The 25,907-nt window shown below is 35.2% G+C and overlaps 1 protein-coding gene across 1 annotated transcript in view; it reads right to left on the minus strand.

The window, feature by feature from the left end:
- Positions 1–1,247: 1,247 nt before the first annotated feature.
- Positions 1,248–25,907, minus strand: part of SAMTOR (S-adenosylmethionine sensor upstream of mTORC1) — a 90,421-nt gene continuing 65,761 nt past the window's right edge. Inside the window, exons 4-5 of the mRNA XM_060632913.3 lie at positions 16,379–16,493; positions 1,248–4,498 (exon numbers count right to left, since the gene is read on the minus strand). Coding sequence (XP_060488896.1) covers positions 3,869–4,498; positions 16,379–16,493 — 745 coding nt within the window. The 3' untranslated portion in view covers positions 1,248–3,868. The remainder of the gene's footprint in view (positions 4,499–16,378; positions 16,494–25,907) is intronic.

The raw sequence follows: 25,907 nt of genomic DNA on the forward strand, positions 1-25,907 counted from the left end.
AACTAGATTTCTAGTTGAAAAAATGCATACAAAACTACTGAACTCATTGTTAAATTTAGGATGATAAAACATTCGAATCAAAGTTTAGGATAAAGTCTTCTCAATTATGTAGTTATGAATTCCTCCAATAAGAAAAATAGGACTTAGAAAACCCAGTATTTCCTTCCTTCTATAATATTTAGAGTTCCTTAATGAAATTGTTAGCTATTGTAGATTTTTTATGGAGTATTGTGTAACATAGGCCACCACTAATAATCTTGGGGAAATTTTCATTGGTAGTGGATTGTGGGTATGAAATTTTTATTGTGAACCATCATGGAGGTTACTGAAGTTAAATATCAAATTTTCATAATATGAACATTCTTTGTAAAAACATTGTGTTTTGGACTAGTAATTAAGAAAATTTTGTCTCCACCTTTGCTATCATTTAACAATTTGTAACACCTAAAAGGAACCAAATGTTAGTGTGTGGGCCCTTGAAGAGGAATACCATTGCAGCACTGTGCTCAGAAAAATGTGGGGAAATGAAGTAAAAGCTTGATTTCCCCCCCCTTTTTTTTACCTGCCTTTTACCATCAGAGAATTGGTTTGTAGCTTGCACTTTTCTAGAGAGATGAACAATATAGCCCTCTTATCTGCATTGTGTTTGTAATTTGTTATACAGTTGTGTTTAAAACTTTCTTGTATTTTGTTCCATTTTTGGTAAACAAATTAAGGGACTTGAGCAGGGTCAAAGATCTATCAGTAGGCAATCATTCCTAGATGGAGGTATTAACCCCATGTAGAATGCTTTTCTTCTCCATTAGATCATAAATTCCACAGAAACAGGGGACTGTGACCACCCCAATCCTGATGTTTCCTCAGCATACTGTGTAGATTTCAAACATTTGTTCCATAAAGAACTGTTTGATCTCATGAGAAAGCCATTTGCTGCACTAAAATACCTAATACACTTCTCTCTCATATAATCATTAATTTTCAAGGAAAGTAGACATAAAATGAACTAGAATTTATGCTTGTTAATACTTGTTTGTCATGTATTGTCATGCTGCTTATCAATCTGGTAGTCAATTAACTTTCTGGATCTTGGTGAATGAATTTATGGAATTAAGAAATTTGGGTAGATGAATGCAGCTGGAAAATTCCAGATGTGATTCAGATTCTAAACTGCATCCCAATTCCAAAATCATTTAGTAAGATGGGTCAAAGACCACAAAATTTTCCGGTTACAAGCAGTACACAATGAATATTAGAAAATTTAAAATTTTTAATAAATGTGCTTTGTTCACAAAAAGTGAAAAAATACAACAAACACAAACATACATTTTTCAGGTATGCCACCTCCCACTGTTTGGCAACTATGATATAAACCACTTTTGATCTAGTCATGATCCTGAAGAATCTAACCAAATGATCATTTATTTTTCAAACTCCAAATTCTTTTGGAGACTCCTGTTGTGAGACAGGAGACCCCTTAAAACTTGGATCCAAATGAAATCATTCTTGGGAGTACCAATACAGTATTAGAAGGCTCTGTTAACGTCTCCTCTCATTACATATACAATCTGGCAGCAAGCCGCAGGACTGCTTATATTTTAACACTTAAACGTTAATTGGCTTTGGTGGAAAATGTATTAGTTTAAATTCTGTACCAACCTAATTTGAAGCTGAATTTACAGTAACAAATGATATTTATAAATCCAAACAAATTTATACTAAGTGGGAGTAGGTTTTATAAACAGACTTTTCTTTAAAGTACTACTTAAAATACATCATGCACACTTTGGAGCATAAGCAGAATCAACATCTGTAAACAATCAGAGGAATTTATAGCACCAACATTTTAGCTGTAACACAAAGGCTGACTCCAAGGTCATACTTACACCAGCCTCTCAAAACCAATGTTGTCATTTACTTTCAAAGCACTTTAATGAGATGCATTGTTTTCTTTGCCCTTAAGATAGTATTTAGCCAAACCAAAGGAAATGGGCAGTAAGGTAAAAGAGGTACTACCAAAACACAGTTTTGTGTTACCTTAATGCTGTTTTTTTTTTTTTTTTCCTTCTTTTGTGGGAGCTACAAGATGTGACTCATAGTGCTTAATTGGAAAGAAAAGTCAATCCTAATTATTGACTCTTAAGCTATTGAAAGTAAATGAAACATTTCATGTTATTTCTCACATATTTGAGTAATCGATATTACATTTAGTCAACTGACCTTTGTAGGTTAATTACAATCCTGTAACTTTCATTAATTTAGAATGTGAAATTTAATTTGAAATATTGGGCATATATACGCAATCATTTATATCTTAAAGGGTAAATTTTGTATTTCTAAATAAAGTTTGACATTCAAAGTTAACTACGGCAACTCACAATAAGCACAAAACGTCAGTTTTACCAAAGAAGTGCAGTTTATGAAATTTAGGATCAACTATTGAAAATGCAAGTTTCCTTTAAAAATACATACACACACACACACACACACACACACACAAACATACACACACACAACATTAACCATGAATTCTGAAACTGTGATATTTCAGTGCAAAAACCTCAGTATGAGGTAATTTTAATGTATCAACCACTTGAAAAAAAATCCACACAGTGGCACTCTTAAAAATGATAGTTTACATGACAATTGCTGGCTGACAAGACAATGTGGACTAAATGTTCTCAGCTATTTAAACTAATCTTGTCTTGTTTGGACATAATTTTCTCCTTAATCACTTGCTTCTGATTCAGAAACACAGAAAGTCACTTATTGTGGAAAGGGAAAATTCCCACAGCCAACTAATGGTTTATGTATTCAAAGAAAATTTTCTGCTAGAATTCTGATAGAAATTAGAATACCGAAAGGTCAAAACCATGTTATGAGCTCACTAGCAGAGGGTTAATTTAAAATTTTTCTATGTAATTCCAGACTAGTAGTGCAGCCACCTCCTTAATGGAAAGGTGAGGACCCTAACATGGTTGGTCTAGACAGAACATAAACTCTGACAAGTGCAAACCCTTTCACCAAGGTGTTTCAGGTCAGGATTGAGTATTGCCCCTTGCTTAAATAGAAAATTCTGGAAATGAAACCTAAATTAAAAAAAGAGTGAATTATCACAGTTAGATACACTTAACACCAAGGCCTAAATCAATATGAAAGATATGAATATATCATTCTACTTTGGCAATGGTGTTTATTGTCTTGTACTAATGGAATTAGAATACTTGGGGGATTAGAAATACTTGGGGGACTAGAAAGATTAGAAATCTTTCCCCAAGTGTCTGCTGCCAAATGAGCAAGAGAGAGAAAAAAAAAAAGATGAATTCTAAAAAGTTGAAGAAATGCTGGTCATCAGACAAAACTGAACAGAAAATGGCTTTCTGTAACAGATAACAATTTAGCTAGAAAAGAGAGTAAGTGCATCACAAAACAACTAAACCAATCTATCTGTGTCACATTTAACTTGTGAGTCATCAAAGTGCAAGCTACAGCTTTCTACATATCTTTTCTCATTGCAATGGTTTAAAGTCAACACTGAGAAGATTAAAAAAGGGAAAATACATAGCAAGTTATGCTTCATTTTTCACAATAGCACTAAAGAAAAAAAGGTACCTTTCTATGATATCTTAGTGCTAAATGCTAAAGTAACAGTGGTTTCTGCTATGACAGGAGTCACTCTGCATGAAACTTTAAGCTTTCTATATAAGAATAAATTTTAAAATCCAGAAGTAGAAAAAAATAGCAAACTCTGTAAACCTTTGCATTTTTTCTATGCAAACCAGGTTTTAAGTACTGAGTTCATGTTAGTATTTCTGATTAGTGTAAGCAATTAGTTTAGGAGTCTGGACTGAAAGGGCCTTTTACTTTGATATTAACTTAAAAGTAATATGGGATCTTCTAGCTCATAGAAAGGAATAGAGCTGGCTTGACTTTCTCCAGAATCTGAGTCATATGGAGCATCAGGGAGCTCTGTGAAACCATATGCTAGTTGTTCATCTTCTATATCTGATCGAACGTAGCAGGAAGGGTTAGAATATTCCTCCTCTTCTATACTGTTGAAATCTTGAGGAATATATAACATCCCTGGGTAGTTCCTACTAACCAAGTCACTTGTGGTCTTTAGGGAGATTTTTCTAAATGCCATCAAATGCATATGTGAAAACTTTGAATACTTGAAACGTTTAAAGCCCAGGGACTCTATAGCAATCTTCCAGCTTTTCATCATCATAGCATGACGGTTCTGATGGGAGGAATCAGGTGTGATGATAAGCAATAAACCATTTAACACTAACAGTTCATGGGCTTTCTTGCAGCAAATCCATCGTTGGTAAGGTGATGGAAAATAAGAAAGAAGGAGAGAGAAAACAACCACATGGAAAAGTTCTCCAGGAAGAGAATCAATAGGGTTTTTCAGCTGCTTTAAAAAGGCATCTATAGCATCCTGTGCAAGCTGGAGTGGCTGCTGAAGCTGTAAGTTCAGGAAGTCACATTTATATACACTCTGCAGAAAGGGAAAAAAGGACTCATTAAGAATTTGAAAATTACTTTCATCCTATTACACAGATTTTACACCGAACTATTTCACAGCATTTCTACATAATCCAACCTTTACTTTTGAACCTTTCCCTTCTAAATTATTCCACTTGTACAGACACTGAACCTAAACTTTTACTCACAATAATCTTGAAGAGTAATCAAGCCTGGAGAACTTGTATTCATCATTAAAAAACTAAATATTTCTGTTGAACAATTTGAAATTTAATTTGCATAAGAGTTTACAGGAATGATTTATCTAAACTTAATCATATTTACATTCACTTCAACATTTACAGTTATCAAAAACAGGTCATTGTAAAAACTTTAAACAAGAAATACCATGAAATAAAGATGAATCAAGGACATCAAAGAGGATAATAAAAGAAAGGGGCATTATAAATTGGTAAAAGAACACCAAAACTTTTGAAATAATGAAAAATGTCTTTGAAACCATTAACTATCTTAAAAGTAATTTTAATTATTATACTTATTCTATCAAAAAGTTAATACCTGGTTTAAAACAACACATTAAAATTAACTTCAATGGCCATGGGAAACACCACAACTAAGGGAATAAACAGCACTGCATAATTTGCTGAATACTACAACTCCATGAAAATGACCCAGAATAAAAATTTAAAATTAGATAAAAATTAGTTGCCCTTTTCATAGAATAGTGCCTTATTCTTGCTAGTAGCTGGACAAGCCGGTCATGTATGTGCACTACAGATTAGGCAAAGTGAGATGTAAAGTTCTATTACACAGAAAAAGATGTATGTTTTTCTTCGATTTGCTATTTACTGAAGTATAACTGATGTACAAACAAGTATTAACTGATGCACAAGCATATTTAAAAGGTACTCGTTGATAAGTTTTTGACATTTAAACATTCATGAAACCATTCCACAATTAAGTTAATGAATAGACCTAACACCTCCTGAAAACTTCCTCATGAGCCTTTATAATCCCTGCCTTGTACCCTTCCTGTTCTTCTTCACCACTAGGCAATCATTCATGTGATTTCTATCACTATAGTTTGTATTTCATAGAATTTTATATAAATGGAATAAGACACAATAATGTATTGTTGATTTGTCTCGCTTCTTTCACCTAGTACGATTTTCTTGAGATTCATCCACTGTTTTACATGTATTGACAGTTCCTTTTTAATTGCTGTAAGGTATGCTACTGCATCAAGAATATATCACAGTTTCTTCACATACTGTTTATGTACATCTGGGCTATTTCTAACTTTTGGCTATTCTAACTTAAGCTGCTATGAATATTCCTGTTTGACTTTCAATGGACATGCTTTCATTTCTCTGGAGTAAGTATCCAGGAAAGGCGTGGCTGGATCATATACTAGTAGGTGTATGTTTAACTTTTAAAGAAACTCCAAAACTGTTTTCAAAAGTAAACAGTTTTTCATTCCCCCCAGGAGTGTATGGGAATTCCAGTTCCTCCAAATACTCATCAACACCTGGGATAGCTAGCCTTTTACACTTTAAAATCATTGTAACAGAGGTGTGTAGTGGTATACTGTGGTTTTAACTTGCATTTTCTTAATAGGTAGTGATATTTATCTTCTTTACATGTACTTATTTGCCATCTGGATATCTTCTTTGGTCAAGTGTTTATTTAAATCTTTTGCTCACTTAATAATTGGGTTGCTTTACATTTAAAAAAAAAAAACCTGTTTTATTAGCTCTGAGAGTTCGTTATTCTGGACACGAGTTCTTAATCAGATGTAGGACTTGAAAATACTCTCAGGTAAATTCCTAGCAGTGCTATTGCTGGTTCACAGGGTAGATCTATTTTTAATTTTTTGATGAACCTCCACACTGTTTTCCACAGTGACTGCACCAGTCTGCATTCCCACCAACAGTGCAAGAGGGTTCCCGTTTCTCCACATCCTCTCCAGCATCTACAGTCTCCTCACTTGTTCATTTTAGCCACTCTGACTGGCGTGAGGTGATATCTGAGTGTGGTTTTGATTTGTATTTCCCTGATAAGGAGTGATGTTGAGCATCTTCTCATGTGCCTGTTGGCCATCTGGATGTCTTCTTTAGAGAAGTGTCTCTTCGTGTCTTCTGCCCATTTCTTCACTGGTTTATTTGTTTTTCGGGTGTGGAGTTTGGTGAGCTTTTTATAGATTTTGGATACTAGCCCTTTGTCCGATATGTCATTTGCAAATATCTTTTCCCATTCCGTTGGTTGCCTTTTAGTTTTGTTGATTGTTGTATGGAAACCAATTTGACAATAAATTTCATATTTAAAAAAAATACTCTCAGATTGTGGCTGTCTTTTATTCTTTTAACAGTCTTTGAAGAGGAAACATTTTACATTGTGATGAAGACCAATTTATAATTTATTCCTTAATAATGGACTATTTTTGGTGTCATATCTAAGAAATTTTTCCTGACCCAATGTTAGGAAGTTTTGTTTTTCAATGTTTTCTTCTGAAAGTTCTATAGCCGTATGTTTCACATTGAAGTACATAATCTGAGTTTATTTTTGTATATGGTGTGAGGTATGGACTAAAGTTTTTTTCTTTTGTATATGGATATTCAGTTGTTCCAACCATTTGTTGAAAAGGCTATCTTTTCCATCTAGGTTGAAAATTAGTAGTCCATAAATTTGGTCTTATTTGTGGGCCCTCTCTTATACTTCATTGATACTCTCGACACCAATACTGCAGTGTTTTGATTACTGTACCTTTAAAATTTTGAAGTCAGGTAGTGTTACTCTCAAACACTGTCCTTTTAAAAAGTTGTTTTAGCTATTCTAGGTTCTTTGAATTTCCTCACAAATTTTAGAGTTTTTCAACTTTTACAAAAAAGCCTGCTAGGATTTTGATCAAGATTGCCCTGAATCTATGAATAGGTATTGAGAAAACTGACATATTTATAATATTGAGTTCTTCCATGAATAAACATGGTATATTTCTCTACTTACTTAGGTCTTCTTTAATTTCTCTCAATAATGAACAGTTTTTGGGGCGCTTGGGTGCCTCAGTCAGTTAAGCATCCCACTTTGGCTCAGGTCATGATCTCATAGTTCATGAGTTCGAGCCCCAGGGCTGGCTCTGTGCTGACAGCTTGGAGCCTGCTTCATATTCTGTGTGTCTCTCTCTCTGCCCCTCCCCCAATCGTTTTCTCTCTCTCTCTCTCTCAAAATTAAACATTAAAAACATTAAAATAACTTACAGTTTGCAATATGTTTTCTCCCATCTTTTATCAGCTTTATGTGAAATATTTTATATGTTAAGTATTTCATATTTTTGATGCTATTGTAGATGGTATTATGTTTAATTTCTAATTGATTGTGGCTAGTGTGTGTAGGTGAGTTTGTGTGTGTATACACACAGTTGACTCTTGTATATTGATCTTTTATCTTGCAACTCTGCTAAACTCATTTATTCTATTGGCTTCTCTCTAGATTCCATAGAATAATATATGTTCAATGTCATGCATGAATAAATAGTTTTAGTTCTTTCCAATCTTGATGCCTATTACTGCCTTTTTTTTTTTTTTTTTTCCTGTCTCTATTGCACTGGATAGAATTTACAGAGAATGCTATATAGAAGTGGCGAAGGTACATATTCTTTCCTTGTTCTAGTGGGGAAAGCATTTTTATTTTATTAAGTATGATGTTAGCTGTAGATTTTTCAGACAGCCTTTACCAGGGTGACGGAATTCAGCTGAATTCCTTCTGAGAGTTTTCATAAGGAAAGAATGTTTGGATTTTTATCAAATGTTTTTCCTATGTCTATTGAGATCTATATTAGTGTGCTAAGGTGAAAAAATAGTTTTTTGAAGTTAAACCAATCTTGCAAACAAAACTTGGTCATGATACATTACCTGCTTTGAAATACAGTTGCATTCAACATGTTATAACTTTGTATAGAACACTTTGCATGTATGTTCATAAAGTCTCTGGCCTTTTAGAAGACGTTGGGTAATATACCATCCATTTCAATTTTATGAAAGAGTTTGTGTAGAATTGGTATTTCTTCCTTACTGTTAGTTGATTTTACCAGTGAAGCCATGTAGGCCTGAAATTTTCTTTTTTGGACAAGTTTTTAACTGTCTATTTAAATTTCTTTAATGCATTTAGGGCCATTCAGGTTATTTATTTCTTCATGAATAAACTTTGGTAGTATGTCTTGCAGGGAATTTTTCCATTTCATTTAAGTTGTGGAATTTATTGGCATAAAATTGTTAACAATATCTCCTTTTTATCCTCTTATTATTGGTAAAATCAGTAATGATATAACTTCTTTTTTCTTATTATGGCTAGTGGTTTATCAATTTTGTTTAACTTCTCAAAGAACTAGCTTTTCCTTTTATCAATTTTCCAAGGTGTTTATCTCCAAGTTTTCTATCTCCTTGATTTCTGGTCTGATAACTTGTTTTCTTTCTTATACTTGGAATTTAGTGTGCCTTTTTTGTCTGTTTCTGGTTGGAAATTTGTTGTCATTGCTTTGAAACCTTTGCTATTTTCTAATAAAGGTGTACAGGGCTATAATTTTCCCCTAGGTAGTGCTTCAGTGATTTAGTGACATCATATGCATTCTGATCTCTTAAGTTTTTATTTCTCTTCATTCCAAAATATACTCTAATTTCCCTGATGGGTTCTTCTTTGATGCTGTAATTTTTATATCCATTATTGAGACATGGGTATTAATATCTCACTATAATTTTATAAATGTCTATTTCTCCTTGCTATTTTATCAGTTTTTGGTTTATGTATTTAAGCTGTTTTTAGGTACATGAATGTTTAGGATTATTCTGTACTCTTGATGAGTTGACCTTTTTATTATTCTGAAATAACCTCTTTATTGCTGGTAATATTCTTTGCTCTGTCATTTGCTTTGTCGGATTATAATGTAGCCACATGAACTTTCTTTTTGTTTAGCCTCTCAATCTATTTGTATGTTTATAAGTACATTTTTTTAAAGTTTTATTTATTTTGAGATAGAGCTCAGGGGGAAAGGCAGAGAGAGAGAGAGAGAGAGAGGAAGGGAGAGAATCCCAAAAAGACTCTGTACTGCCAGAGCAGAGCCCAATGCAGGGCTTGAACTCACAAACCATGAGATCATGACCTAAGTGGAAATCAAAAGCTGGAGGCTTAAGCAAATGAGCCACCCACGCACCCCTGAAGTGCATTTCTTACAGACAGAATATATTTGGCCATTGTTTTTGTTTGTTGTTTCATTTTCTTACTCAATTTGACAGTCTCTGCCTTTTATTGGAGTGTTTTTTTTTTTTTAATCCATTCAGCCAATCTGTCTTTTTACTAGAGAAGTTGGTACATTTACATTTGAAGTAATTATTGATAGGTGTGTGCTTATTTCCATTTTGATAATTTTATGGTTTTCTGTAGTTCTACTCTGTTGGTTTCTTCTCTTGCTCTCTTCCTTTGTGGTTTGATGACTTTCTTAGTGGTATGCTTATTTTCTTTTCTTTCTCTTTCGTATATTTAGTATAAATTTTTGCTTTGTGGTTACTATGAGATTACATACAGCAACTCAGGTCTCTAAGAGTCTATTTTAAGTTGACAACTTAAGGTTGATCCCATTGTGAAGCTTAACATGATTACTCATCCCCATGTTTTACATTTTCATACCACATTTTGTATCTTTAAATCTTGTGTGCCCTTTAACTATTATAATCACACTTTTTTTTTTTTTTTACCATTTTTGTCTTTTAATCTTCATACTTTGTAAGTGACTAAACTATTATGTTTACTATATGTTAACCTTTGCAGTGAGTTTTATTCTTTCATATTTTTAAAATACTAATTAGTGCTCTTTATTTTCAGTTTAAAGAAGTTTTATTTATTTATTTATTTATTTATTTATTTATTTATTTATTTATTTACTTATGAGACAGGGAGAGACAGCATGAACGGGGAGGGTCAGAGAGAGAGGGAGACACAGAATCAGAAACAGGCTCCAGGCTCTGAGCTGTCAGCACAGAGCCTGATGCAGGGCTCGAACTCACAGACCGCGAGATCATGACCTGAGCCGAAGTCGGATGCTTAACTGACTGAGCCACCCAGGCGCCCGCCCCTAAAGAAGTTCTTTTAACATAACTTCAAGGGCCAGGTAAGTGGTGATGAACTCCTCTAGCTTTGTTGGTCTGGAAAACTCCCTTTCTCCTTTTTTTTTTTCTATTCACACCTAGACATTTACTGTTGATTTTAAATATGCAGTACATACCCAAATGTCCTCAATTATCCCCAAAATGCTTTATTTTTTTCATAAGTGGCTCTTTAATCCCCATCACCTATTTTGCCTATCCATCCACCTCCTCTCTGACAACTGTCAGTTCTCTATGGTTAAGAGTCTGTTTCTAGGTTTGTTGCTTTCTCTCTTTTTTTCCTCCTTCGCTCATTTGTTTCTTATTCCACATAAGAGTGAGATCATATGGTACTTGTCTTTCTCTGACTGGTTTATTTTGCATTAGCACTTTCTCTGACTAGCTCCATGCACACTGTTGCAAGTGGCAAGATTTCATTTTTTATGGCTAATATTCTATTGTATGTATGTATGTGTGTGTGTGTATGTATACCCACAAACATACACACACCACTTTGACCATTCACCTATTGATGGACACTTGGGCTGCTTCCACAATTTATTCTGACAGGTGTGAGGTGATAGCTCATTGTAGTTTTGATTTGCATTTGCCTTGTAAGTGATGTTGAGCATCTTTTGATGTGTCTGTTGGTCATCTGTGTGTCTTCTTGGAGAAGTGTTTGTTCATACCTTTTGCACATTTTTTGATTGGATTATTTTTTGGGTGTTGAGTTGTATAAGTTTTATATTTTGAGTACTAACCATTAATGGAATTTGTTGCAAAATATCTTCTCCCATTCAGTAGGTTGTCTTTTAGTTTTGTTGATTGTTTCCTTCACTGTGCAGAAGCTTTATATTTTGATGTAGTCCTACTGGTTTACCTTTGCTTTTGTTTCTCTTGCCTTAGGAGACCAATCTAGAAAAATGTTATTATGGCTGATGTCATAAGAGAAATTACTGCTTATAGTCTTTTCTAGAACTTAATTATGGTTTCAGGTATCACATTTTGGTTTTTAATCCATTTCGAGTTTATTTTTGTGTATAATGAGAAAGTTGTCTAGTTTTATTCTTTTGCATGTAATTTTCCAATTTTCCAAATGTTATTTGCTGAAGAGACTTTTTTTCCCATTGGATGTTCATTCCTTCTTTGTCAAAGATTAATTGACATAATTGTGGGTTTATTTCTAGTTTTTCTATTGTATTCTGTTGATCTGAGTGTCTATGTTTATATGCCAGTACATCACTGTTTGGATTACTACAGCTTTCAACTATAACCTGAAGCTGGAATTGTGATACTTGCAGTTTTATTTTTATTTTTCAAGACTGCTTTAGCTATTCAGGTCTTTTGTGGTTCTGTACAATTTTAGGGGTCTTTGTTCTAGTTCCATGAAAAAATGCTGTTGGTATTTTGACAGGGATTACGTTAAATGTGTAGATTGCTCTCGGTAGTGTAGATGTTTAAACAATATTTGCTCTCCCAACGTATGTGTCGTCTCCAATTTTTTTCATCAGTGTTGTAATGGCTTCTCCACTTCTGAATGGTAACTTTGCCAGGTAAAGTCCTTGGGTGGCAATATTTTTTCTTTCAGTCCCGTGAATATAAAATGCTACACTCATCTGGCCTGCAAAGTTCCTGCTGGAAAATCTGCTTATAGACTTGACTTAAGGGAGTTCATTTGTATGTAGTAAGTTGTTTTTCTCTTGCTGCTTTTAATATTATCTCCTTTTTTTCATTCTTTTTCTTTATGCTGCTCTGAATGTGTGAGTTCCACTGCCTTGTCTTCAAGTTGATTGATGCTTCTGCTACTTCTAGTCTCATGTTGAATGCCTCTGGTGTATTTTTTAATTCAGTATTTATATTCTAAAGCTCTGTGACTTCTACTTGGTATCTTCTAATATTTTCCGTCTCTTTGTTGAAGTTCTCACTGTGTTAATTCATTCTTCTCCCCAGTTTGGTAAGCATCTTCATGACCATTACTTTACCTGACAATGAATCTAAATTACTTATCTCCATTTCATTAATATTTTCCTCCTGTACTTGTAACTTGTTTTTTTCCATTTGGAATGTATTCCTCTCTTTCTTCATTTTACTTGACTCTGTTGGTTTCTATATAGCAGATGACACCATAGCCTCTTGAAGCCAGTCTTGAAGGGGTGGTCTTATTAGGAGATGAAACTTGTTATTCAACCCTGCCTCAGATCTTGGTTGTCTTTCAAACCTTTATGCTTGTCCAAGCAGCCTATTACATTTTTAATAGCTCCCAGTAGTTGAGGATGTGTTAAGACCTGTCAGTGTCTTGGTGGGGGATGATCTCAGCACCTAGATTCAGGCTGACTAGAAGCCAGACCTTCAGGCATCAGGTTTTAAAAATATGCAAATATATACAGTCCTGTGGGACCACAAATGTAAGCCCCCTCCGGCCTTGAGAACCAGGCAATCTGGAGGCATCCCCCGGGTGGCAAAGAGATCAGGGCTCCAGATGAGTGTGTAAGGTCTTTTCTGGGTGACAGTAGTGAGGTGGAGCGAGGTAGAGGGGGAATGCAAGATGGCATCCTCAGTCTATGTTTCTTGAGAGCATGTCTGTTTGACATTAAATGTGTGCCAAACCTGAAACAGGTCTCCAGGCTAAAGCCCCAGAAGAAGCAAAGAGGTCTCCTTCACAGAAATATTGGGGAATGTGCTTCAGTCTGCTGTCTGTGCAGTGCTCTCGGGGTGGGAGCCTGCTAACCTGCCAAGAACAATCTCTCCAACTGCCAGGGTCTCATGGGACCCAAGAATGCAAGTCCTCTACCCCCATCCCAGAGCCAGGTGACCAAGGGGTGTTCCCCAGGAGGCAGCTGCAAAAACTGGCACAATAGATGTGTGTATAGCTCCCCTCCAGGAGACCATGGCACTTAGCACAGCAGAGACTGAGCTCAAAGACAGTGCCCACCCTCAGAAATCTCTGGAAAGGATTATAGTCAGCCACATGACTTGTGTTTAATTAGAAGTCTGCCACTCAGGCTGCAGTCGTGGTGATTAGCTAATAATCTTCCTTCACAGTAAAACTGAGCTCCTGGGTCTGATGCCTCTTGCTGTGCCCTAGGGGTGACAGCTGTTTAGGAACTTTCCTCATTGATAACAGTTCTGTGGGACCCATGAGTGTTAAGTTTCACTGGCCACCAGAGCCAGGTGATACAGAGATTTACTCTGACAGTGGTCACAAAAACTGAGGTGCCAGACAGGGAGTATGAGCTCCTTTCTGGGTGATATGGACTATACTATTACATTGCCATGGTACAAGGAACACATGATCCTTTAGCCTACAGAGCCAGGAGATCAAGAGGGCAGAGTATGATAGTATCTATCTCTAGAAGTTACATTTGGTATTTAAAGTATGTTCTGTGTCTCTAAACTTTTTGTACATATAGGATACAGGCATACTGAGCCTATTTTAATGTCCTTGTTTCCTAATTTTAACATCTCTGTCAGTTTAGGGTTGGTCTCTATTGATTTATCTCCTCGCCATGGGTCCTATGGCTGCCTATTTCTTTATTGGATGTCCAACATGGTGGATTTTTACCTTTCTGGGTGCTGGATGGCATTGTACTGCTATAAATATTCTTGAGCTTTGTTCTGGGATGCAGTTAAATTACCTGGAAACACTTTGATCCTTTGGGGTCTTCTATGATTTGTTAGGTGGGACTAGAACATTATTCAGTCTAAAGCTAATTATTTTCTGGTACTCAGGCAAGATTCTTCTTTGTACTTGACCCAATGCACTGTGATTTTTTAGGTTTCCAGTGTGGCTGATGGAAACAGGTACTATTTCCACCCTATGTGAGTACCAGGCACTAAAACCTCTACCCTTTCCGAGTGGTACTTAAAGTCTCTTGTAGTTTTCTCATTCATGTCATAAACTGATGAGTACTCAGCTGAGAACTCAAGGAGGACTCTTGGCCCTCCAGGTCTCTGGAGTTTTCCCCTCTGTGCAGCTCTCATATAATTGGTACTCTTTCCTAGGAACCCTAGCTGCCTTATTCTCCCCAGGACTCTCAGCTCTGTCCCCACAACTCAGGGAAACATTTGGGCCCTGCTTGGGATTCCTTCTCTGGGTCATGTCCTAGACACTCTAAAGGCCGAATGATGGTACAATAGTAGGGCTCAAATCATTTATTTTTGTCTCTCACTGATCATTGTCCTTTATTACCTGATATCAAATGACTTGTAAATTATTGTGTGTATTTTGTCCACTTTGTGTTGTTTGAGGTAGGTTACTCCATCTTGACTGGAAGTAAAAGGCCCTTCATCTTAAAATTAGTTACAGCATTCTGGAACTGTGGAAGCCTGATGCTACTACTGAACTTCTGTATAGTTAGTTCTTTTGCCTACCCCAGTGACTTTACAGTTGAAAGTTTATAGCTCTATCTACAAACAAATTTAATATTTAAGCCCAAGGTTTAGAGCAAATGGGTCCCTAAAGGACATCTCTAATGTGTGTCTTCAGGAAAGAAGAAAATCCATGTACAAAGCCCAATATATTTTAACAGTATAGCTCCTGAAGGCACAGGAATTCTCTGCAGTCATAAGCTAAGAACAGCTGTTTTACCATAAAGCAAACATTTGTCCACCTTTCAGAAGTAGAGATAATGGTAAGTTTTATTAGCATTTCTTCATTAAAAATTCAAGAAAAAATTCAAATGAAAGTTGAATCTCCATGCAGGAACTTTTCAATAATAATGGCAACCATCTAGCACTCACTTAAGTAACAGGCACTGTGCTAGGTGTTTTAAATACTTCTTCTCAAGTACATATTACAATGGTGCTATGAAATGTGCTCCATCACTAACTCCACCATACAGATGAGGAAAGAGGCTCAGAGATGGAATCCCAGGTTGAACATAAGATTCCATTATTTTGTTCAAGAAGTGTTTAATGAGTACTTCATGTACTAGGCATTCCTAGGTGCGAGGCATATAGCAGACTGAAAACCAATCCCTAACCCAGTTTACACTGTAACACATACTCTCTTTAAAACATTAAAAATGCAATTTGTGGGGCACGTGGGTGGCTCAGTTGGTTAAGCTTCCGAGTTTGGCTCAGGGCATGATCTTATGGTCTGTGAGTTTGAGCCCCAGGTCGGGTGCTATGTTGACAGCTCAGAGCTTGGAGCCTATTTCAGATTCTCTGTCTCTCTCTGCCCCTCCCTTGCTCTCTCTGTCAAAAATAAACATTAAGACATTTTTTTTTTAAATTCAATTTGTCAATTTTTGGTGTGTAATGCTTTATCAAAAGTAAAATGGCAAACAAATTATGTCATGAAGAGAAAAACTATTTTAAAAGTAGAGAAAACAATTTAGTTTCATCTATGTACAAATAGCTGCGATTTAATAAAGTTTTGATGGTCTCCAAAGTCCTTGCTCTGGACATTATTCCATAATGGCTCCATTTCACAGTACACTTCAAAAAAGGATAAATACAACAAACAAAAAGCCCAAACCTTATAGCTACCTGGAAATCTTTGCAATTTATTAGTCTCTTGATTACAAAAATAGACCACCAGGAAACAAAATAAAAGCCAGTATTATTTTAACCAGTACCATATTTGTCAACTAAATGCTCAACAATTTTCATGGAATACGAATTCGCTTTTGACTAAAAATTTATCAACTTGTGCATAGGAAACATACTTGCTATTTCAGTAATGTAAAGACAATGCTTTTTTCTTGGTAAGTATATGCGTAAGATCTTCAAGTCTCAAAACAAAATAGAACTATGCATACCTCTACAGCAGGTACAATATCTATGCCAACAGTTAGAAATTCTTCAAACTTCAGAAATGGGTTAAAGCAGCTGCCAACATCAAGTAATCTGATCTTTCCTGAGGTCTGTAGCAACCTAAAAATAGATTATTTTCAGTTTGCCTTTTATAGGATAAAACCAAATATAAGAAAAAAATTCAAACATTTGAGAAAAAAATAAGGTAAATCATTGACTAAGTTTTTGGTCTCAAGATCCTTTTACACATTTAAACATAACTGAGGACCTACAGACCTTTCGTACATGTGGGATGTAGGTACCAATAATACCATATGAAAACTGAATAGTGAAAAAACAATTTAACATAAGCAATGGGATTTTAAAAATGTATATTATACTCCTTAAATGAAAAATCTAGATTAGAAAGATAATAAAAAATGAAGAGATGTTTCACATTTTTTCAAGTCTCTTTAATGCCTGGCATAATAGAAGACAGATGAATTCTCATATGGGCTTTTGTGTTCAGGCTGTTGTAACATCACACACCCTATAGTTTGGAAAACTCTATACTCATGAGAGAAAGAATAAATAAAGTTAGTATTATTGTAAAAATAATTTTTCACCCACAGAAATCCTCAAGTGTCTAAAATCCCGAGACCACTCTTTGAAAATTTTCCTTACAGATAAAGAATGCCTTCACCAATCAAATCTCATTAGTCAATAATAATATCTTTGGACTTCAGTTTAATTTGTCTCTGTAAATTACAAGAGATCAAAGAGGAAATCACAAATCATATTTTTGAAGGAAAAATTTTAATTGTGTGCTCATGCCCAAAAAATGGTAGAAAAAGAAGGTAAACGAAATCAGAAATAACTATGATACTCAATGCAGGCAACCAACTTTATAACAATCTATGTAGCAGCAATTAAGAATAAAGAAAACAGTGGATTTTTTATTGGACCCAAGCCCACACTCCCAGTGTTCAGACAGTAAAGCAATAATAAAATTAAGCAGGAGACAATATGCCATTTCCAGTGATAATACAATTTCCTTTACAAGATTTATGAGAACATACTGGAAAAATAAAATATAGGAGAATAATTGGGTAAAAATAGAATCTTGATTTGAAATGTAAGGGTAGAGAAAACCTGTACAGGTTCTCTTCCTGACATCTTGGCTACCATTTTCCTTTGGATCCACTGGGAGACATTAAACTATTGACAGAAGGTTAAGCTGAAAAAGGTACCAGAAGTTAAAGTAACAAGGTTGATTTTTTTTTCCAGAAAAGGAATGCAAGAACTAGGGATTACATTTTTTACCAAGAGCTTCATGTCCTAACATTTTATAGAAATGGCCATACTCACCATTTCACAGAGTACATGGCAGTGTATAGCAACATAAAAACAATATGAACTAATTAAAATATTTTTGTCAATAAATTTTAAAAACTCATGTGAAGAAGAGCTATAAGGGTCTAGGGTTATAACAGGAAGTTAACTAAGAGGCCCTTCATTTTCTGTATCTGTAGAAAACCTCAATACTTCTGACAATGACCTCCAGATGAATGTTAGTTCTTGAAAGGAATAGCTAGCAACTCCACCAGTGAAAAGAGCTGCTCATAGGGCTCAAGACGTAATTTCATGTACTACAGCCACTCAGGAAACAAATTAGTATGTAGTTTGGGTGATGCATAGAACACAAAAAATGTGTAAAGTTGAGAATTCAGTTTGGTAATACTTGAAATAGTGCAATACATTAGGTTCAAGGAAGTAAGGCCAGTAAACTCCTGTGGCACAGGTTCCAAGCTGCTAAACAGAGCAAAAGATCCAGTAGATAGCGGCCACAGAAATACCTGGTATTTAGCTGACGTTTGTTGCTAAATTGATAAAAACTTGAATACCCAAATCATAACAAGTTAGAATAAATGAAAATCTAGAACAATAGTAACATTATATATACAGTATTAGATAACCCTAGCCTCAAGATTATAGGGACTAAGAACAAGAGTTCTGGAATCAGAGAGATTAAGATCAAAACCAGATTCTGCCCTTGACACGTGTAATATGGGGACACACTAATGGGGTACCCACACTAATGAGTTATTTCCAAGATTAAATGAGATCACACATTTGTAATACTTGACCAATATCTGCCACATGGCAAGTGCTCAAAAAGTGGTAAATATTGTTAGCTGTTAATGCCACAGATGGAATTTTTTGTGGCTCATCCACTAGTGATCTTCCTGAACATAGTAAAAGTAGAATTTTTCTCATATTAAATTATATAATAGTTGGTTCTGGTAAACTGGATAGCAAAACATTTCTGATAGTCTCTTAAAAAGTGCTTCTTGTAAATTAAATTTTCTATCTGGATGGAGTATTCTAAATCATTCAAGTTAATTCAACATTATGATAACAACCACCAATAGCAGTACCATGGACTTATTAATTATCAGTATGCTCTAAGTTCATTTCAAATTCTTTGGTTTAGCTCCTTAATTTTTTATTTGCATCAAGCATATTTACAGTTTAAATAATCACAAAGTCAACATCCAAGTAATTACCATCCAGGTCAAGAAATAAAACATTGCCTACACCCTGGAAGCATGACACTCCCTGATGACATCCCTCAGCCCTTCATGTAATGGTAGCCACTATGTTGATTTTCATGGTAATCATACTCTTCATTTCCTTTTACAGTCTTAACCTATGGCCACATGCCTAAATAATATAGTTTTGTACTACACATTTGCTTATGTGACATTCTTCTTTCTTGCATAAATGTTTTTAAAAGTTTCATGCTTCATTGCTGATTACATAAAGGAGGTCCATACTGTGACATGTGGTAATTAAAATGTTAGAGGTTAAAGACTGAGAAAAGAAGCAAGAGAGAAACAAAAAGTTATATATAATGGAAACCCCATAAGGCAATCCTTATATTCAAAGAACTGAAAGGAAAAAACCTGCAATGAAGAATACTCTTTCCAGCATGATTATCATTCAGAATTGAAGGAGAAAGAAAGTCTCCCAAACAAAAGTTAAAGGAGTTTATCACCACTGAACTAGCCTTATAGGAAATGTTAAAGGGAATACTTTAAGTGGAAAAGAAGAGGCCATAAGAAGAAAATTATCAATAAAAATATGTAAAATATGGCAACATATATATAAAATGTGGTGGGGGGGTAGTAAAAAGTTCTTTTAAAATGTGTTCTAACTTAAGTGACCATTAACTTAAGACTGTTAAACACTTAGGATGCTTTATATGAACCTTACGGTAACCACAAACACAAAATCTATGATAGTTACACAAAAAATAAAGGGAAAAAAATCAAGAATACTACAGAAAGTCTTCAGTCACAAACAGACCAAGAGAAGAAGAAGGAAAGAGAGAGAACTAGAAATACCAGGAAAAAATTAACTAAATGACAATAAGGAGACACCTATCAATAATAATTACTTTAAATGTAAATGGTCTAAATGCATCAACTGAAAGATAAAGGATGGTGGAATGGATAAAAAACAAGATGTATCTATACGCTGCCCTCAGGAGACTCACTTTAGATTTACACACAGACTGAAAGTGAAAGGATGAGAAGAGAAATTCCATGCAAATGGAAGCAAGGGGGGGGGGGTAGGGGGAGGGGAAGGCCATGGGTACCAATACTTGTATTAGACAAAGTAGACCTTAAAACAGAGACTAACAAAACACAAAGGTACTATCTAATGATAAAGGGGTCAATCCAACAACTGGATTTAGCAATTGTAATTATCTATGCTCTCAACATTGGAGGACCTGAAGACATAAAGCAAATATGAATATATAAATGGAAAAACTGAGAATAACATAGTAACAATAGGACTTTAACACCCTACCTGCACCAATGGATACATCAACCAGGCAGAAAATCAACAAAAAAAACCTCTGAGTAACACATGAGACCAGATGAACTTAACAGATAAACACAGAACACTTCATCTAAAAACAACAGAATAATCATTCTTTTCAAGTATACAGGAAACATTCTCCAGGACAGATCATGTGTTGGGCCACAATGCAAGTCTCAATAAATTTAACATTGAAATCATATCATGCATCTTTTCTGACCACAAAGGTATGAAACTAGAAATCACAAGAAAAAAACTGGAAAAAACCCAAGTGGAGATTAAACAACATGCTACTAAACAGCCAATGAGTTGATAAAGAAATCAAAGGTATATGGAGCAAAATGAAAACAAGAATACAATGGTTCATAATCTGGATACAGGGAAAGCAGTTCTAAAAGGACATTTAGAGTGACACAGGTATACCACAAGAAACAATCTAACCTTATACCTAAAGAAACTAGAAAAAGAACAAAGGCCAACGTTAGTAAAAGGAAGGAAATAATAAAGATTGGAGCAGAAATAAATTAAAGAGACCCAACAAAAGAAAACATCAATAAAACCAAGAGGTGATTCTTTGAAAAGATAAATGAAGTTGATAAACCTTCAGACAGACTTACCAGGAAAAAGAGGATTCAAATAAATCAGAAATGAAAGAGAAACAAAAGACAATATTAGGAAAATTATATGTCAAAAATTGGACAACTTACAAAAAAATGGATAAATTCCTAGAAATACACAATCTTCCAAAACTGAATCAGCAAGACATAGAAAATCGGAATACATTGATTGTTAGTAACAAAATTCAGTCAGCAATAAAAAAAAAAAAAAAAAAAAACTCCCAATAAACATAAGTCAAGGACTATGTGGATTCACAAGTGAAGTCTACCATTATTTGAAGAAAAATTAATATCTATTCCTCTTCAAGTAGTCCAAAAACCTGATGAGGAAGAAAGATTCCCAAATTCATTCTACAAGGCCAGAATTACTAAAGACACTACAAAAACAGAAAACTATGGGCCAACATTCTTGATAAACAGCTGCAAATATCCTTAACAGAATATTAGCAAATCTTTGCATTCAACAATCCAAAAGGATCATTCACCATGATCAAGTGGGAAGTACTCCAGGGTTGCAAGGATGCTCCAATATCAGCAAATCAACATGATACAGAGCATCAACAAAAAGGATAAAAATCTTATCTCAATAGATGCAGAAAAAGCATCTGACAAAATTCAACATCTGTTAGTGATAAAAACTCTCAAAAAAGTCAGTTTAGAGGGAAAAACCTCAACATAATAAAGGTCACATATGAAAAACCCAGAGCTAACATCATATTCAATGGTAGAAAAAATGAAAGCCTTTCCTCTAAGATCAAGAAGGAGACAAGGATGTCCACTCTCACCACTTTTATTCAACATAGTACTGGAAGTCCCAGCCATGGCAATCACACAGGGAAAAGAAATAAAAAGCATCCAAACTGGTAAGGAAGAAGCAAAACTCTCATTATTTGCAGATGACATGACAGTATAAATAAAAAACCCTGAATACTATACCAAAGAACTACTAGAATAAATGAATTCAGTAAAGTTTTAGGATACAAAATTAATACACAGAAATTGGTTATGTTTCTTACACTATTAATAAAATAGCAGAAAAACTATCCCATTTACCATCACAACAAAAACTATAAAATACCTAGAAATAAACTTAACCAAGGAGGGGAAAGACCTGTCCTCTGAAAACTATAAAACAATGATGAAAGAAACTGAAGATAAAACAGACCAATGGAAAGATACTTCATAACCATGGAAGAATACTGCTAAAACATCCATACTACCCAAAGCGATCCCAAATTCAGTGCAACCCCTATCAAAATACTAAAAGCATTTTTCAAACTAGAACAAAAAATACTAAATTTGTATGGAACCGCAGAAGACCCTGAATCACCAAAACAATCTTGAGAAGGAAGAAAAAGCTGAAGGTATCATAATCCCAGATTTCAAGATATACTACAAAGCTGTAGTAATCAAACAGTATGTTACTGGCACAAAATCAGACAATAGATCACTGTAAGAAAAAAGAGTTCAGAAATCAACCCAAGCTTAAATGGTCAATTAATCTATAACAAAGAAGCAAAAAATATACAATGGAAAAAGACCATCTCATTAAGAAATATTTGGAAAACTAGACAGCTACATGCAAAAGAATAGAACTGGACAACTTTCTTACACCATACACAAAAATAAACTCAAAATTAATTAAAGACTAAAATGTGAGACATGAAACCATAAAACCCTCCAAAGGAAACCTGGGCAGTAAACCCTTTAACATTGGTCCAAGCAATATTTTTGTAGATACATCTCCTCAAGCATACAACTCAACACCAAAAAACAAATAATCCAATTAAAAAATGGGCAGAGGATCTGAAGAGACATTTTTCCAAAGAAGACATACAGATGACCAAAAGACATCTGGAAGATGCTCAACATCACTAATTAGAGAAATGCAAATCAAAACCACAGTGAGCTATTATTAACACCTGTCAAAATGGCTAGAATCAAAAAAAAAACAATAACAAGTGTTGGCAAGGATGTGGACAAAAAAGGAACCCTTGTGCACTGCTGGTGGGAATGCAGACTGGTGTAGCCTTGTGGAAAACAGTAAGGAAATTCCTCAAAAAATTAAAAATAGAGCTACCATATGATCCAGTAGTTCCACTGCTGAGTATTTACCCAAATATGAAAATAATTTTTTGAAAAGAAAAATGCACCCCTATGTTTACTGCAGCATTATGTACAGTAGCCAAAATATGGAAGCAACCTGTTTCCCGTTTCCATTGGTAGATAAATGGATAAAGATGTGGCGTGCACACACACACACACACACACACACACACACACACACACACACAGGAATATTAGCCATAAAAAAGATTGAAACCTTGCCATTTGTGACACTATGGAAGGACCTAGGGGGTATTAAGCTAAGTGAAGTAAGTCAGACAGAGAAGGATGAATTCCACATGATTTCACTTATATGTGGAATCTAAAAAGCAAATGAATAAACAAAAACAGAAATGGACCCATAAATACAGAGAGCAAACTGATGGTTGCCAGAGAAGGCAAGGGGAATGGGTAAAATGAGTGAAATGGCAGTGGGGATACAGAGGCTTCCAGTTATGGAATGAATAAGTCACAGGGATAAAAGGTATAGCATGGGGAATACAGTCAATGGTATTGTGATAGCATTGCATGGTGACAGATGGTAGGCATATTTGTGATCACAGCATAAGGTATAAAGTTGTCAAATCACTATGCTATACACCTGAAACTAAAGTAACACTGTGTGTCAGGTATATTTAAAAAAAAATGAATATACTCTGAAATTTCCAACATTTTGAAAAATTTATTTTATTTTTTTTATTTCACACAGAGAGAGAGCCCAAGAGTGGGGGACAGGGCAGAGGGGAGAGGGAGAGAGGGAGAGAGAGAGACAGAGACAGAGAGAGGGAGAGAGAGAATTTTTTTTTTTTTTTTTAAGTTTATTCTCAAGTTAGTTAACATACAGTGTAGTCTTGGCTTCAGGAGTAGAATCCAGTGATTCATCACTTACATATAACACCCAGGGCTCATCCCAAAAAGTGTCCTCCTTAATGCCTATCACCCATTTTCCCCACCCCCCCCCATTCCCATCAACCCTCAGTTTATTCTTTGTATTTAACAGTCTCTTATTGCCGAGAGAGAGAGAGAGAGAGAGAGAGAGAGAGAGAGAGAGAGAGAGAGAAAAGGAGAATATCTTAAAGCAGGCTCCACACTCAGTGCAGAGTCTGAGGCAGGGCTCAATCCCATGACCCTGGGATCATGATCCAAGCAGAAATCGAGTCAGACACTCAACCCACTGAGCCACCGAGGCACCCCTCAACATTTGTTTTTAAAGTTTATTTTGAGAGTGTGCAGGTATGCATGAGCAGGGGAGGGGCAGAGAGAGAGAGGGAGAGAGAGAATCCCAAGCAGGCTCGGAACTGACACTCGGCTCAATCCCATAAACTGCGAGACCATGACCTGAGGTGAAGTCAGACGCATAACCGACTGAGCCACCTAGGCGCCCCTCAAAGATCTGAATCTTACTGACATCTGTTTTATAAATTTTTATAAAATATTTTTACAAAAGTTACATGTACAGTTGAAATATTGCTTTGCAGTTCTGGGGTATACTTTCTATATTTGGCCATTAGGGCAAGTTTGTTAATCATGTTGTTCAAATATTCTGTAGTCTTACTGCTTCTGAGTGCTTGCTCTCTCAGTTCTTGAGAAGGTGTGTCAAAAGTCATCCATTTGTGGGACACCTGGGTGGCTCAGTCGGTTAAGTGTCCGACCTCGGCCCAGGTCATGATCTTGCAGTTTGTGAATTCCAGCCCCGCTAACAGCTCAGAGCCTGGAGCCTGCTTCAGATTATGTGTCTTTTCCTCTCTCTGCCCCGCCCCCCTCCCCCCCACCCATGCTCATGCTTTGTCTCTGTCAATAATATATAAACATTAAAACAACAAAAAAAGTCATCCATTTGTTTTTAAAGAAGCAGAAAAGAAAGATCTCTGTAAACTGGTTTGAAAGGATATTATTCCTTTCGTTTTTGCAAGAAGAAACTCAGAATGGAAAACCAGAATTAACAAAACCTCAGAGGATCTGGAAACTAGGTGGATGTTTTAAGCAAAGTATGGGACATCTAAGTATACCTTCCTTTGTGTATCTACTTTGTAGTTCAGACTTTTAAAGTCAATGTTTTACATATTCAAAAAGTAAAATTAAATCACAGGGGTAGTTAAAAACACAGAAAGAGGAAAAACTAAGGAACTTAGCTATATATTAAGTAACAGGGAGGGGAAAAAAAATCAGTAGCTTCTTAACATAACATTCTGACTATAATAATTTCAATAGGTAATGTTTTAAGGACAGAAAGAAATGCAAAGAAATCCTGAATTTATTTAGGATGTTGCTGTCGTACTGACACAGCCAAAAGGAAAGTTGTTCTTTACAGAAGAATGTGAACCAATAAATGTTTAAGCTAGTTAGATACTGAAAAATTACCATTTTCTAAAAACTACAGTAAAACAAAAACAAACTTGATGCAGGCAAAATCATTAACAGATGCTAAAGCTACTGGTGAAAATTGTCAAGAAACAGGAAATTCACTCAGTCTTCATGTATAGCCCTACAGAATATAGAAACCTCTACAGTGAAGAAATCTGATAGACACCACATTAGTCAAATAATCAAATTTAACATCACTGAGAATGGGACAAACTGACATGTCCCTCTTACTGATACATTTGAGAACACAGTATCATCTGTGTACCATATATGTTTAATATGAAGCTATGCCACAGGTAACTTTCTAGATTAATGAAGCCTAAGAGATAATTCAACTAACTATGTAAACTTTGATTGGTTCTTGGATCAAACAACCTACCTACAGTTATAAATACTATTACAACAATCTGGAAAATTTGAATATGACCTGTTTTTTACATAACTATATTAACCAATGTTAAATTTCCAGACCGTGATGACAATTGTATTGTGGCTATGTAGGCAAATGTCCCCTGATCTCTGGTGACACATGCTCAAGTATTTAGTGATGAAGTAACTCAAATGAGTTCAGGGGGAAAAA

Source organism: Panthera onca, chromosome A2, assembly GCF_046562875.1.
Source record: "Panthera onca isolate mPanOnc1 chromosome A2, mPanOnc1 haplotype 2, whole genome shotgun sequence".
NCBI lineage: Eukaryota > Metazoa > Chordata > Mammalia > Carnivora > Felidae > Panthera > Panthera onca.